Raw genomic sequence first — 17097 nt, forward strand, 5'->3', positions numbered from 1 at the left:
GCGCCACCAATCAATAAAGGGAGACAATTTTACTGTTTCCGGTTTTTCTCTTGATGGCAGTCTTCGAAACAGGGGGCCGATTCCAAAAGGATTTTCCCCGGTGATATTTGCTGAGATACTATGGCTGAAAATACCAAGTCGTCAACTAGTAATAGAAAACATACGGATGAACAAGAAGTAACCTTTTCGCCCGTAAAATCACCAGGTATTCAACGATCTTTGGGAATGAACGAGTAACCCTCAATAACGAGGGTTTAAAACTCTTACCGCCAGTTTCGATACTAGACAGGTTTCGGACATTTAAGAACATACGTTGTTGTCCAAAAAGGCATGAACAATTGTAAAACATGCCACAATCCTTTAAAAGATATCTTTATCCTAAACCCTAGCTGTCATTTAAGATTCCAATGTCTCTGCACATGACGCAACACAACTCGATAAACAGTGAAGGCACTGTCGTTCGAAAATGTATGATTTCCGAAATGTCGTTATTATATTGTAGATCAATAAATGTGAAAGTCAAGAATAAAATGTTGAAACATTTTTGTAAACTAAATAATTTTATACTAAATATACTTGTTTTTATAGTTCCCCAGTACGATGGCCGTCACCAGGGCAACCTTACTGGCATACTAAGGAAGGTCAAGGACACAGCTGCAGACGTTCACAATCAAATCTTAAAATGGAAGAAACTTAATACTGAAGGAAGCAACATCATAAGTGAAATAGCTAACACCAAAATAGAAAAAGTGTGAGGACTTTTGAATTACCATCAAGAAATGTGAACATATGTTCCTGGTTTTGACAACCAAGTGGAGAATTCTTTATGTTTATCAAAGGAATAACTGCTGAAAAGTGTCTCTATAAACCATTTATTTTCATTTATGGATGAAAAATAATATTATCTGGCCTTAGGATGTATAGTAGCTAAAATGGGTGGTCAAGCTACTTCAGATTATTGACAGTGATGGATTGGGTGTCCACTTCAGAAAACAAAGGTACATGTGCAACTACCAACTGTTATTTCAGGGAAGACAGTCGAGTGTGTAAAGTTGTCTCCCTTATCAAGCTGATTTGCCAGGATATGCCTGGAATACACTCACATCAACGTTAAACCCAAATCACACACTTCCTCCAGTGCAGACATGTATCCCATGCTTGCTGTGTAATAATGTGTCACTTGGCTAAATGTCTGTTAGCATAACATAGCAGCATCGACCCCTTCCATGCTGAAGTCCAACACATGTTTTCCTCACCCAGACTTGATAAACAGACCACCATGGTATAGCTGAATAGTTCTAATACAATCAGTTTCATGGACAACATACATGTGTCGATAAGTAAACTGTTTGTTGAAACAGTACATGCAGTGGTTGGGACAAGGCATCAAATGAATCCTTGTCATAAACCATATAAAGTTAAAACAAGATTTGTGAGGTCCCTGGATCTGCATCCCAAGGACTTTCATTTCCAGCACCTTGAAGCCCTGAATTGTATCACTCATCACATCTTTTAAATGGTTCAACTTTTGTATATAACCCATTATTACTGCCCTTTGCAGGTTCAACGTTGAGGGAGAGGAGTTTGATGAGAACCAGCTGCCTGCCAGCCTGGAGTCTCTGTGTGACAGACTCACCTCTGTATATCATAACATGGTGAGGCTTCAGCCCAGGTGTGGATACACTGATCTGGGATTTGTATAGACTGGCTGAGAGACCGATATTTGGCCTCAAATTTGCAGCAAATGCCAGTAAAAGTTCTCAAACTGATATTGAAAACGAAATAGAATGAAAACTGTTATATTTTCTTCATGAATATATTGATCTTTTTTCTGAAAACAAATTGAGACAGCAGAATGATTATTCTGAATGATCAAGCAAACAGTGTGTGATCTGAAGTCTTGTAGTGTGAGCTCACCTTGTCCAGATGTAAACTTTAGTTGTGACCACTTGCTGTTGTCCAGGAGAAGATTGTCGGGAAGCTGCACCAGATGAGGGCTGCCTTGTGTGGTGTGCAGGCTCTGTCTCAACACAAGGGTGGGGAGGACGACATTTTGTTTCACACATGGAATGTGCAGGATTTTGGTAGGTGAACTAACATTGTGTAGTTTTTCACACTCTGTGAATGTGTAGCTGTGCAGAGTTGCCTCCCTTGGTCACACCTGTGACAGTTGGTTTGAATCCCTGATCACCAGGTGAATTTACCCCATGTGTTCTTTTGCTTACATACCAATTTGCAGCATTTGCTTCAGTGTGTTTGAGAATTTAAGAACATGACAATAAATACTGATGGTTTTGTTGATGCATTGTGACTGAAGTTCAACACAATTGTAGGCACAATTGATGAGAAAGATTTTTCAGAACAACCAGCATGTTTTGTGAAACCTGGGGGAAAACAGGTTGGATCTGTTGCCAGACTGCTGAAATAAAGTTGTGACAGTTAAAACAGTGTGCAACTTTAGTTACCAGGGTACTAGAAAACAGCATCTACTAATATTCTGCGTGTTCTATGCATGGCTGATAATAGTCCAAGTGACAACACAAATTTGACTGAAAATTATGAAAAGTGCATTTGTTTTTGCTTGTACACTCAATGTTTTTTGGCAGAGAATGTAAAAACAGAGATATGATTGATATATGCTGTTTGATGTGTATTCAGAAATAGTTTGTTTTCTTTATAGTAATTACAATGGACCAGCTGATTGAGATGTACCTTTCTGAGCTGAAACTGAAGAAGTCCATTGCTGAAAATGTTGCTCATGCAGAGAACCGGCAAACAATGATGTTCTACTCTGCTGCATGGATACATCAGCCCTACGTGGAAGACTCGGCCCAGATGTTGGTGGAGAGTCTGATAACAGAGACTGGACACAAGTGACATCTCTACATGCTAGGCTGATGTGGAAGCCTCAGACAAGAGTGTGGTGTGTCTGGCTACCAAGACTGGTCACTGGTGACATCTCGACATGCTAGGCTGATGTGGAAGCCTCAGACAAGAGTGTGGTGTGTCTGGCTACCAAGACTGGTCACTGGTGACATCTCGACATGCTAGGCTGATGTGGAAGCCTCAGACAACAGTGTGGTGTGTCTGGCTACCAAGACTGGTCACTGGTGACATCTCGACATGCTAGGCTGATGTGGAAGCCTCAGACAAGAGTGTGGTGTGTCTGGCTACCAAGACTGGTCACTGGTGACATCTCGACATGCTAGGCTGATGTGGAAGCCTCAGACAAGAGTGTGGTGTGTCTGGCTACCAAGACTGGTCACTGGTGACATCTCGACATGCTAGACTAATGTGGAAGCCTCAGACAACAGTGTGGTGTGTCTGGCTACCAAGACTGGTCACTGGTGACATCTCGACATGCTAGGCTGATGTGGAAGCCTCAGACAAGAGTGTGGTGTGTCTGGCTACCAAGACTGGTCACTGGTGACATCTCGACATGCTAGGCTGATGTGGAAGCCTCAGACAAGAGTGTGGTGTGTCTGGCTACCAAGACTGGTCACTGGTGACATCTCGACATGCTAGGCTGATGTGGAAGCCTCAGACAACAGTGTGGTGTGTCTGGCTACCAAGACTGGTCACTGGTGACATCTCGACATGCTAGGCTGATGTGGAAGCCTCAGACAAGAGTGTGGTGTGTCTGGCTACCAAGACTGGTCACTGGTGACATCTGAACACACCAGTTCTGTTTGGAAGACTCAACCAAGATGAAGGTATGGCTGGCTACCAAGATTGGTCATAGGTGACATCTGGGCACACCAGCTCTGTATGGAAGACCCAACCGAGATGGTGGTGTGTTTGGAAACCAAGACTGGTCACAGGTGACATCTGGAAACATCAGCCCTGTATGGAAGACTCAGCCAAGATGGCAGAGGTGAGGTGAAATTGGGTTTAACGTCATGCTTGAGAATATTTCGCTCATATGACGACGTGCATGCGTGTATGTGTATGTGCGGCTGCTTGTACAAACCCAGACTTAAGATGGTTCTATAGTGCTAGCCCACTGAGATACCACGCCGCAGTGAAGCATGAATACCCCACTCAGACACATTATACTGACTCCCGAGCCGACCAGTCCTTGTTGTACCCATTAATGCCGAGCGCCAGGCAGGGACCAACAAGTACCATATTTTAACGTCTTTTGGTATGACGTGGTCGGGGATCGAACCCGCGACCTTCCGCTCTCCGGGCGGACGCTCTAACCACTACACCATGGAGGCAATCCCAAGATGGCAGAGTGTTTTTATACCAGGACTGATCACAGATGACATCTGGACACATCAGACATGTGTGCAGTAAGACTGAGATTGTGGTGAGTCTATGGAGACTGGTCATGGAGAACACACTTACTTTAGATTGAACATAGTATTCATAAATGTTGCTGTTGGAAGAAAGTGGAGTTACTGACACTGATCAGACATTGATAGACAATGGTCTTCTTCCTGAATGTGTTCTTCATTAGAAAGTACTGTGACACCCTGTCAATCCAGAAACCTCCACCCAAACAATTGTTGTACAGACATACAGAAACTTGACTTTTTCCCTTGTAATTCACTTATTTTGATGTTTGTTAATGAGTATGATCTTAAAGTAATACTACAGTCTGGTATTTGTCCTGTAATGTTAATCATATCAACTACTGGAATGTCATCTCACATCCTGACCTGGGTCCATTCTTACAGTATCAGCCACTGCAATGTTGTGCCACAACCTAACATGGACCCATGCTCCCTTCATCAAACACTAGTTTGTACTCTCACATCCTGACATGGGTCCATTCTTGCAGTATCAGCCACTGCAATGTTGTGCCACCACCTAACATGGACCCATGCTCCCTTCATCAAACACTAGTTTGTTCTCTCACATCCTGACATGGATCCATTCTTACAGTATCAGCCACTGCAATGTTGTGCCACCACCTAACATGGATCCATGCTCCCTTCATCAAACACTAGTTAGTACTCTCACATCCTGACCTGGATCCATTCTTACAGTATCAGCCACTGCAATGTTGTGCCACCACCTAACATGGACCCATGCTCCCTTCATCAAACACTAGTTTGTACTCTCACATCCTGACCTGGATCCATTCTTACAGTATCAGCCACTGCAATGTTGTGCCACCACCTAACATGGACCCATGCTCCCTTCATCAAACACTAGTTTGTACTCTCACATCCTGACCTGGATCCATTCTTACAGTATCAGCCACTGCAATGTTGTGCCACCACCTAACATGGACCCATGCTCCCTTCATCAAACACTAGTTTGTACTCTCACATCCTGACCTGGATCCATTCTTACAGTATCAGCCACTGCAATGTTGTGCCACCACCTAACATGGACCCATGCTCCCTTCATCAAACACTAGTTAGTACTCTCACATCCTGACCTGGATCCATTCTTACAGTATCAGCCACTGCAATGTTGTGCCACCACCTAACATGGACCCATGCTCCCTTCATCAAACACTAGTTTGTACTCTCGCATCCTGACCTGGATCCATTCTTACAGTATCAGCCACTGCAATGTTGTGCCACCACCTAACATGGACCCATGCTCCCTTCATCAAACACTAGTTAGTACTCTCACATCCTGACCTGGATCCATTCTTACAGTATCAGCCACTGCAATGTTGTGCCACCTCCTAACATGGACCCATGCTACCTTCATCAAACACTAGTTAGTACTCTCACATCCTGACCTGGATCCATGCTTACAGTATCAGCCACCACCTAACATGGACCCATGCTCCCTTCATCAAACACTAGTTTGTACTCTCACATCCTGACATGGGTCCATTGTTACCACTGGAATGTCCCACATTCTGACATGGATCCATGCTCATTCCATCATACACTAGTTTGTATTCTCACATTCTGTCCATATAATAAATCATAAATATAAATCATACACATGAGGACCGGCAAATAAAAATAACATACTGGATCAAATTTCAAGATTTATTCAAGTGAAATAGAGAATATTTCATCAGTATTTCTAACAACTGGATTTGTATATTCATAAATCTTTTGAACAATGAAATGACTATGCAGTATGGGTGAATACAAGGTCTGGGGGATTCCAAATATAAAGAATGATATACAGTGAAAGAAATGGCACGTCAATGTGATGATATAGCTCGTATTGCCTCCATGACATGAGATGAACTTGATACAATGAGATGGCATGTGCTGTTATCCTGACAATGGCTGATCTTCTGAACCACACCTTGTCATAAAAATCACTCTTTGTACACCTCTGTTCATATCCTGACAACATAAAAGTAAGTATTCAACATGTTTTGTCAACCTTGAAAATAAGAACAAATGAAACAATGCCCCCAAAAAAAAAAAAACCACCCGAAAATAAATAAATAATAATAATGGAAAAAAAAAAGTGGAGATAAAAGTATTTCATATGCTAACTTGTCTATGATGCTTACATCATTGAATGGTATACAGTACTAGGTCCTTGGTGACACAAGCAATGATGTGGATACCACTTACACACTGCTAACGTTGCTAGCCATACCACTGCTTAATACTAACATGCATTTATTCCCTGATCAAGATTTGGTTACATTTTTGCAAAAGAATTTTAAAACCCCCAGCACTTTAAGATGCCACAACAAAATCTTTAATTAAATAAAAAATATGCTTTCAAATATTCTCCTTCCTAAACACAAAAGATATGTAATAGCACGAACAACTGACAGTTAATCTGCCTTTGTTTGCTTATAGCAAAATGTGTAAACAAAGAAGACAATTTAATATATTTTGTGCTGAAGACTCTCTAGACTGATTACAAATAAATTATGTTGAGACATTCAATGTGTGCTTCCTGACATAATGAATTAACATGAGTTACATTTCACCAAATCACATAAATGTCTGAAAGTGGAGAATATCATAACCCAGTTTCTGTAGACCATGAACATGTTTCAAATTATTTTTGTATTTTTTAACATTCATCCTACAAAAATCCATCAACTTTATGGTACCAGTGTCACTAGTTCTTTCTGAATTATACTGTCTTGGACAAATGGACTTGTGTAAATTTTAAATCTGTCAAGAAAATTAACACCTACCAGTAATTATGCATTGAAATACTTTTTCCTGTTCCTCATATTGTATTGGTCAATAGAGGAATCGACCTTATTGTCTTCATTCATTAACTTTGGAGGCAGTTTGTACTCCATGGTCTGTCATAAAGAATTTGGAACTCTTGTCAAAAGCTGTTTTAAACTCAAATGTCTTGAAATATATATTTTTCACATTTCACTCACACCAAAATGGGATTTAATCTTTGTTACACAATGGTTTTCATAAAGGTTGGGGTTATTTAAAATTTATCTGCAATGTATGCCTTGAAGTGAAACTACATGGACGATATGTGTCCTTGGGCCACTATAGCTTCCATCTTCGTTTATCAAGTGCATTATGTTGCCAATTGATAAAGCCCAGGGTCCATTCCCTACCATCGTCTGACTTGAATGACACAATTAATTACCCTCATGAAGTCATGACCAATAGTTGGAATCAGCTTTCTCCAAAAGTCTAAACTGGATTCCAATATATGGTATCGTAAAAGAACATATTCCAGTATTCCAGTGACTTGTAACTGAGGTTGCAGGTGCAGCAACCAAAATGAAATCAAGGCGAGACTTCACAAATGAAATGATGGTAGCAAATGGGTTCTGGATTTTTTGCCATATCAGACTGGAGACACAATACCCGGGGTCATCAAGGGTAAACAGCTAGGCGAGCCATTGATGTTTATTTGTCACAGAGGTTTTTCAACAGACTTGGGTAATTCTTTAAGTGCTCACTCTCTTAATTTGTTCAAATCTTACTAAAAGATTCAAACTTGACCTAGTTCAACCATAATCAACACTTTCATAGCTGTACTGTTTCAGGGGCAAGTATAAGCCCTGAATTGTCTTTACAAAGAAAAAAGAATTTATTAAAAAACATTTCATGTCATGTTTTTCAAACCTCTGAGTGCCTAGCAAAGATCACAGAATAATATAAGTTCTGTTGATATAACAGAGGGATAATTAAGATTGTGTCCTCGAATAAAAATGTTTAATCAAAGTTGACGGACAATTGTATGATACCAACCGTTGTGGAATTATAATGACCACATACTCCAGACGGACAATTGTATGATACCAACCGTTGTGGAATTGTAATGACCACATACTCCAGACAGACAATGATACCAACCGTTGTGGAATTGTAATGACCGCACACTCCAGTCAGATACCAACCTGTGGAATTGTAATGAGAACTCCAGTCATTCATACAACAAGGTCATTCATACAACAACCGCTCGAACTGCAGGATGAGTGAGATGAGGTCAATGCTGTTTTGAACAGTATTACAGTCATGATGGTGTCAGGTAAACGTGGGAAGAAACCTGAAGTGATTTCTCAGAAATGTGTCACTTCCGTGTACCCTATGAGAACTGGTATGGTGCCAACAAACATCCAGAGTCCCACCTACAAACATTGGTTTCTTGGGTGCCCCAAGGAAACAAATCTTCACAGCCAAACTGCAGACTTGGGGTAGCATTTGTTTATGTCCTGTTCAAATCAACGCAGAGAATCAAATTCACGAATATCTCATTTCGAAATGCACCAACAATGCCAGTCACATAATCTGACTTGCCACTGAAAAAGACAACTTAAAAGCAGATTTGAACCATGCATGCTTAATCAATAAAAACGACCAATTTGTGTTGTCTGCTCCTGATGAAAAATAATAAATAAATATAAACATATCGAAAAACAAGTTTCAATTTGTTCACTAATGTGAGATTTCCTTACCAATACTATTGATAACAGAACTCTTGTACACATTCTCAAATTCCCAAGTTAAGGTAAACATACACACTGACCAAACAAACATGACAAGTGGTCGAACAAGCATTCAAAACAGTTTTAACAATAACATAATTTAACGTGCACCACAGTCCTATGCCAATAACTTACTTCTAAGATACTTGTGATTATAAAATGGTATTACATCTATAGTACAATTACTTAGGGAATCTATTCACAATATTTTCAATATACAAGTCTTTTATCATGTATGGTCTCCACGGTGGACATTTCCGGTGGTCCTATTTCAGTCTGACAAAGTCAAGACGAACCAAACTCTCAGGCAACGCCAAGTTCATACATGGTATTTGGAATACAAAATATATGCAAAAATCACTGGTCTTGAAATGGTATACAAAAAATAAGGCATTTACATTTATATAAGTTGCAAATTTGGACATATTTTATGTCATTAATGACAATTGCCCTATCGTTGTGAGCAAAGTCATAGCATATGTATTACCTATATCAACTCGAGAGGAACAAGATATACAGAAGAATCTGATGACATTTTCAATTGACTTTGTCAAAGTAGCAATCTACATGTAACAATTTGACCGGACATGACTCCCCTCTACTGCAATGGAACAACCACAAAATATGAAATCTACTTCATTTATCTTATTGAAAGGATCCTTTAAAGTTGGGTAAAAACAACAGGTGACTCACCCGAGTTTCAGTTTGGGCAGCGAGTTCAGATTTAATCTGAACAAAGCCATAGGAAATAGTTTGTTCTTGTGGTAAGGATTGCTATCTGATTTTTTATTATTTAATATTTACATGATAAAGATTATCAATATCTTGGGTACCTAAAATATTCATAAACTTCCGTAACTTTTATAACTGCTAAAAGGGTAAATGGAGGATATGAGTTTCTTATAAAAAAAAAATATCATCTCCTTGAATGACCTGTTGCTAGGGGACACAATATTAGAAAACTGGATTTATCAACAAATGGAAGGAAATCTATGGTCGAGTTGATATATATATACTGTTAAATTACATTTGTGACGTCAGTCCATTGTCTGTTCGCTCCATTACTTTTCAGGAATGGAGCGATGTGTACCAGTTTCAAAATAAAACCTTCATTTTATCATTTTGACATTTAATTTCGATAACAAAAATATACCCAATACTTCGAATGTAATTTAAGTAGGGTAATATCCTCGTAACTCTCCATTCCTTAAAAATAATGTGCCTCGGCCCCTCTGGGGCCTCGGCTCCATTATTTTTAAGGAATGGAGAGTTACTCGGACATTACCCTCTACGTAACGGCTGTTATCTCTTTGAAGCTTACTATATATCGAAATACCTGAATACAAAGTACCCACAATTTGCATATTACGATGACAAAATAGCCTAGTCTGTTGAAAGTATAATCCAGCACTTTGCTTCACATTATAGAGATTGACTTTTTAACAACATGCCACAATGAATTAATAAGATTCTCATTCCAGTCCGTCTCAGAAGAAAACACACTACAAAAGTAATTTTTTTTATGCCACCCTGACAACCACCAAGAACTTACTGAGGCTCAAAATACCTTCACTCCAAACAGCTGCAAATGATGAAAAATGACTTGATCTGAATGCAGTTCCTGTGACAACCAACATTGTACGAATTCTTCATTTGGTATGTTTAAAGTAGTTGAGAGTTTACATACCAGTGTTTGAAGGTTCTGAATGTCCAACTTGTGAGTGAGTTATTATTTAACGTCACATCGGCAATATTTCATCCAACTCGTGAATTACGATGACTGCCACAGAAAACTTCAAGTTTTTGTCTGCCAAGTGTGTCTGTTACAAGATTTTAACAATTCTACCTACTAAAATGTCAGGTTGTTGCCTGTTCTGAATTAAGTAATGTTTATGTCTACCTCGTATGTATGAAGCATCATGGCTACAGGTAAATATTGACACACTAAGTGATAATCAGTGCAAGGTACATGTAATAGTCAGGGGAGTCGAACCCGGGTCTTCAGCGTGACGGGTGAAAGCTTTCACCATTAGGCTACCACACCACCCTGTATGCTGTATGGACTTGGAAATAAATAAGGAAAGGATTTTCCAAAGTTTTTTTTATAAAAACATGAGAAGTTATCAATTAATTGTGGCCTTGCTGTATTAAAAGATGCAAAACCTAATTTCACTTATAAAGTGTATATTTAAATTCGAAAACAGTAGTTTCCTTCTATCCATATTTACTTGTTAACATAGTTCACTGTCTTAAAAAATAATAATAAATAAATACAAAAAAATAACCTTGCTAAAGAAAACAAACACATAACTGAAAATATCTGACTTAGTATTTGGTTGGACCAACAAGCCGATGGTGTTGCACAAATGGTGTAGCACAAATGAACAGAAAATGGTCTAAGAACACTTCTTTCATTTGACATGAAATGGATATTGGATAATGGAAGCTTTTTCAAGGCTATATCAACCAGAGCGTGACTGACAGCAATATTGCTTTCATTCTCATCTGCTTGATCCAACCTTTTGTCAATATCGTTTAAGTCAGATCTTGGTGATCCCTACCACTGCACATAGAGATGAGGACATCCCATTACAGGTTAATTTTTAGAGTAAAATTGATATTTTATACTTATCCTGACTCATGCTCTTTTGCTTGTCTTCTTCTTCTTGCGAACATAGTGGAACACTTGTATCTCCTTATTTGAAGCTCCCTTCAAAATAAAATCACTAATTGGTACTCACCACGAGTTGCTCCCCTTTGTCTCCCCTGGCGGAAAAGGTGTCGCCACCCTCTGGCCATGTGCTCCACTCTCTCCTGATTTAGCGAGCCCAACACTTGAATTTACAGGGAAATCCAAAGTGTTATGTGGGGAGGATGGGAGGGCTAACCTCATGAGTCAGGATAAGTATAAAATATCAATTTTACTCTAAAAATTACATATTTTTCCTTATCCTGACTCATGCTCTTTACTTGTAGCATCCTACAGAGCGGAGGTGGGTAACAGAATACTTTGGATTTATAATTAGTGATTTTGTATAGATATACTGTAATATCCCCTACGGGAACTTCATGAAGTCTTAGATTTAGGATGTTTCCTGTATAAAAAAACCATAGGTTATATAAAGCCATTAAAGGGAATTACATTATGAATATATTGAACAATACATATAAATTATATATATATATATATAGGTGACTCTGATAGAGGCACTGAAATTGACTATATCAAGTATATGCTTAAGGTAGAATACTTAAGCTGAACATATATACATAGCCCTAAAACTCCTTAGAGTTATAAGCTAGATGAGTATGTATAAAATACATATTAATCTTGTGAGGCTAATATTTTAGCAGCCCTCACGAGGGACTGTCAGTTGCTGGCGAGGACCAGTGGTCGAAATGGTGAATGCCAGAGACATCTTCTGTAGTGATGTCTCTTAGGTAGTGATTAGCAAATACCATGTTAGATTTCCAATAGCATCCTTCCATAATCGTGTTCAAGGAACAGTTACGTGTAGAGAGGGGTAGAGGCCAGTGCCCTGATCTCATGTGGATTTGATGCTGTTGGTGGGTCCAAGCCTGCTGCCTTGTGTAGCCGCGAGGAGAATGACAGTCCTTATCCAAATAGATATTGTGGTCCGTGACACTTCTGTTTGATTAAGTGGCGATAATGGGATGAATAAGCGTTTGAGAAATCTTCTCCTTGTTTTGGATAAAATCGTAAATAAACTTTGAAGCTCTTACGGACACAGTGATAGGTCTTGTGTATCTTGTGATCGAGAATAGAGGATAAGCGCCGGGATGTGGAATAATCTGTCTGGTTGACCTGGCAGTTGATTCTTTGCAATGAAATCCCATCTTAATCCGAGGAGTGCTGTGTTATGATTGTCATCAAACTGTATCCTCTCGTAATCCAGGCGTGAATTTCAGACATTCTTGCTGCTGTGGCTAGCGATAGCAGAAACAATGTTTTCTGTGAGAGAAATTCAAAGTTTGTCGATTCAAGGGTTCATAGACCTCACTTTCGTGAGGTGTTGTAACACTACATTCAGATCCCAAGCTGGAAGTGGAACTTCGCTTTTGGTCCTCAATCGGAAGCTTCGTAGTAAGGCCAGTAACTCTGGAGATCTTGTCAATTTGACACCCGTTCTCATGGTGATTACAGAGCTAAAGCGGCAAGATATGTTGATATCGTTGAACCTTTTAAATGTTTGTTTTGGCGTAGGTAACACAAATAGTCTGCCACTTGAGGTTGTGAAGCCTCTCTTGCTGTAAACCCTTTCTTTGTTGCATAATTTTGAAACTGTGCCACTTGTCGTCGTACAAGTTCACGAGTTGAATAGCGATAAGGCAAAGCGTGACTGCTTTTGCGCCCTGGCAGAATATCCTCTCTTGTTTAAACACATTTGTATACAGTCCATACGTGTAGTTGGAACATTGCTGGGTTTCCGTGCACTTGTTTGGTGTGAGGATGAATTAACAGGTTTCTTGGCGCTTAGGTAGCTCCAGTGTTGGTTGACCGATTTCTTGAATTAGTATGGGAAACCACGTTCTGGCCCGACCAGTAGAGCGACCAAAGTGAGTTGTAGGCTCTGTGTTTGTCTGATTTTCTGTAATACTTGAGGTATTATTGCTGGCTGGTGAAGCAGCGTGCGCGTGAGGCCTTCCATGATAGACTTAGGCGTCCGTTGCCCAAGCTTGGGGGTCTGGGACTGGTGACCACGAATGTCGGTAGCTGATTGTTGAATCGGCGTGGCGAATAGGTCTATTAGCGGCTCCTAATTGCTTGATTATCTGTGCAAAAATTTCCCGGTTGATCATCCACTCTGTCGGTGATGGTAGATGAGGCGAGAGGCGTCTGCTAGTATATTTCTGGCTCGGGAATGTGCACTGCTTTGACATGTAGATTTAGATCTTGTATTAAATCGAACAGTTGAAAGCTTAGGTTCAAAAGGTTCATCGATCTCGTTGAGCCTTGCTTGTTTATGTAGAAGCGCCACTGTCGAATTGTCTGTATGGATCATTAAGTAGCATTTTGTAGAAATGTGCTCCAATGTAGAATGGCGTTGATTACAGCTTTCATTTCTAGACTGTTTATATGGAGTTTGCATTCTTGCTGATTCCATAACCCTGATATCGTGTGGTTGGTGAGATGAGCTCCCCAACCTTGGGGTAACAGCGTCTACATACAGATGGGTTTGTATTCCTGCTCTGCTAAACAAATCCCTTCGCAGACATTCGATTTCTTGGTCCACCATAGTAGATGTGGTCTGAGATGTTTCGGTAGACTGAATGGTTGTACATCGTTGAGATGTCGTTGATGAGACCTGTAGGGGGCGTAACTGTAATCTGCCTGTGACAGTCATGTCTTGGGCTGATGTGAGAAGACCTAGTAGGCTCTGCCATTGTCGCAGAGTAGTAGCGGAGAGTAGAGCTGGTGGAATGGTCTGTTGTATCTTGAATAGCGGTCTTCTGGTACCATAATACGGTTGCGATTTGTGATGAATCGAATACCTAGGAACTGTAGGTCTTGCGATGGTACTAGGTCCGACTTGCGTAAGTTTACTAACCAACCTAGTTGTGTTAGTAGCTTTATGATGTAATTTAACTGTAGTTTGAGGCGCAGTGGATCTTGATCTACTTGTATCCCGTCGTCGAGGTAAAAGCGCTCGTAGCCCTTGGCGATGTAGAAATTTGATAATCGGTTTCGTTATCCTCGTGAATAGCCAGGGGCTGATGATATTCGAATGGGAGTACTTTCCACTGGTAATGTAGCCCTTCTAGAGTAAATCGTAGGTATTTCCTGGAATCGGGATGAATGGGGATGTGCAAGTAGGCATCCTGTAGATCTATGCTGCCCATGTAGTCCATAGGGCCGAATCATCTGGCGTAACTGAGGTAAATGTATCATCGCGAAACCGATTGGTTTGCGTAGATAGTTCTTGTTGAAAAAGCTCATGTTGTAGATGAGTCTGTATTTCTCCGTGGAGTTTTCTTGGGAACTAGGAAAACTGGGGAGTAGAAACCTGGTTCGGCGTTTGCTTGATCTATTACTTCTATGGCCTGTTTGGATAGGAGTGATGAGACAGCCTCTTTTATCTTTGGTAGTTGTTAAGCTTATAAATCGAACTTGGGGGTTTGATTGTCAGCGGAGGCTTGTCCTGTAGGGATCTGAAATCCGTGTTGAATAATGTTGGAGGCGTAAGGATCTTGCAGTATTCCCCAGTTTTCCCAGTGTAGTTGGGCGTCCACCCACTTGAGCTGGTTGTACTGGAGCGGCTGGGGTGGAAGACTCCAGTCGTTCGAACCTGTGTTTCAGCGTCTATAATTGCGGGAACCTCTGGGTGTCCTGCCTCTTCCTGATCCTCCTCTATAGTTGCCATATGGGCGACGAAAGAATCTTACCTCTAGAGCTGGCTATCTTCCTGTCTCTTGCTCTTTGTAGGCCCGTGAACTTAGATCTGCCTGAGTATCTTTGTGAAGTCTGGCCGAATGGCGCTGGCTAGTGTGTCCATCGATCTAATCATAAGGACTTCCCTGGAATCCTTAGAGACTTCCTTGGCGACCTTGTCGATTTCTCCGTCAAAGATGGATGTTGTCGACCGCGGGGCTGTATAAAGTGGGGCTGTAAAGTTCTCCCCAATTACAGGAGGCGAGGAGGCCTTGGCGACGAGCTAAGGTCAATGCTGCTGAAACAGATGTAAGATGATCCGTTAAAACTGCTGATCTTTCTTTTGCATAAGTAAGGCAGAATAAATCATTCTATCATCTTCCGTCGTGGAATCCGGAATCTAGTAATAAGAGTCTCATTGATCGTCCTAGATCTATTTAACCCAAAAGAACATCGTCTCGTCATGGTTTCTATATGAGCCAACTTGCGATCATCCATCTTGTAAATCTTGTTCTTTACATAAGCTGATGATCTTATAGTTCTCATCGATGTCCTGGGCCTTGTAGAAGGAGTCCATGTTATCGTGGAGAACTTCTTGGCTTGAAAGTTGGGTAGATGTGGTATCTGAACTTTTCGTAGCTTTCTGGAAAGCTGCATCTAGATTCTGTGGCACTGCATAATCGAGGTCGTCGGGGGTAGAAGTGATTGCATCTGGATCATCTTCCTTCATCAAATCGTCTGAGCTGTATTGCCACTTTTAGATGGTGATGTGAGATCTAGGTTATTGACCATCAATACCGTATCTCTGCATCAGAAAATATGATTCCTCCATCATCCTCAAAACCATCATCATTAATAAATTGTAGATGCTCGCCGGGACTGCGTGTAGCTGTCTGAATATCTGATGAGGTTTGTGGCGATCTAGTTGACTTGTCGCGCTCTATGTGGAGATCTGATGGGTGATCGACCTGGTGATGAGCAGTGGAGATCGTCTATGGGATGATCTTCGGAGACTTGTGAGGTGAATGTTGATAGCCAGCGAAGCTCTTCGGCAGTCCCTCGATGTTCTTCTAGGCGATGAAGATCTGGAATCATATGTCTTTTTCGCGAATGCCGCCAGCGAAGCTTCATTCGCGTCGGTCGAGGATCGATGATATGACAGACCAGCGAAGGCTTCCGTGATGTCTGATGGTCTGAGTCCATATCTAGAGATGAAATCGAAGATGGTGATGATCTCTCCGCCGCGAAGGCCGCCAGCGAAGAGCTGTACATCTAGGTCGCCGTCAAGGTGGTGCGGGACTTCCGCCAGCGAAGGTGACATCGTCTTGGCTGCTTCGTTGGCGGGGGTGCCTCTGGGGTGCTGTCACGTTGGAGCCAGCGAAGGCTTTCGGACCCTGCTGCGCAGTTTGTAGTGGTCCTCCATGATGTTCATAATCTGCGCATCATGTCTTCTGGGATGATCTGTGGCGAATGTGGAAGTCGTCGGCGTCTTTTCTGCGATGGGGTTCACATCAATGGCGTCTGGCGTCGGTGTAGAGAGGCATCAGGCTGCATGGAGATCTCTGCAGAAGTCACAGTCGCTGACACGGTCGCTTCTTCTGCGTAAAGTCGGGGATGATTATCGGCTGATCATCGTAGAGGCCCAACTCTGCTGCTGGAGCGATCTCGGCTGAAAGTTCTTGCTGTCTTCGTAGATTTCCCTTTGGAAGTCTGCGCTGCCCTGGGTGTCCTCAATCTGCGTTGAGGCGGCGATGAGAGCCCTCTTAGACTTAGTCTGCAATGGCGGGATGTCTGGGGAGGCGGTCGTTTCTTGAGTAGCGGACTCGTCCCGTTCCTCTGCGCGGGG

The 17097-nt window shown here is 41.3% G+C and overlaps 1 protein-coding gene across 1 annotated transcript; it reads left to right on the plus strand.

Annotated features, from left to right (window-relative positions):
* Nucleotides 1-40: 40 nt before the first annotated feature.
* LOC124255294 (cyclin-dependent kinase 2-interacting protein-like) lies at nt 41-3780 on the plus strand. Its single transcript, XM_046689166.1, has 5 exons — nt 41-205; nt 589-751; nt 1562-1655; nt 1964-2084; nt 2681-3780. The coding sequence occupies exons 1-5, from the start codon at nt 121-123 to the stop codon at nt 2875-2877; spliced, it is 660 nt and encodes a 219-aa protein (XP_046545122.1). The 5' UTR covers nt 41-120; the 3' UTR covers nt 2878-3780.
* Nucleotides 3781-17097: the final 13317 nt, after the last annotated feature.

The sequence above is a fragment of the Haliotis rubra genome, unplaced genomic scaffold (assembly GCF_003918875.1).
Source record: "Haliotis rubra isolate DU_JTF1 unplaced genomic scaffold, ASM391887v1 Scf6, whole genome shotgun sequence".
Lineage (NCBI taxonomy): Eukaryota > Metazoa > Mollusca > Gastropoda > Lepetellida > Haliotidae > Haliotis > Haliotis rubra.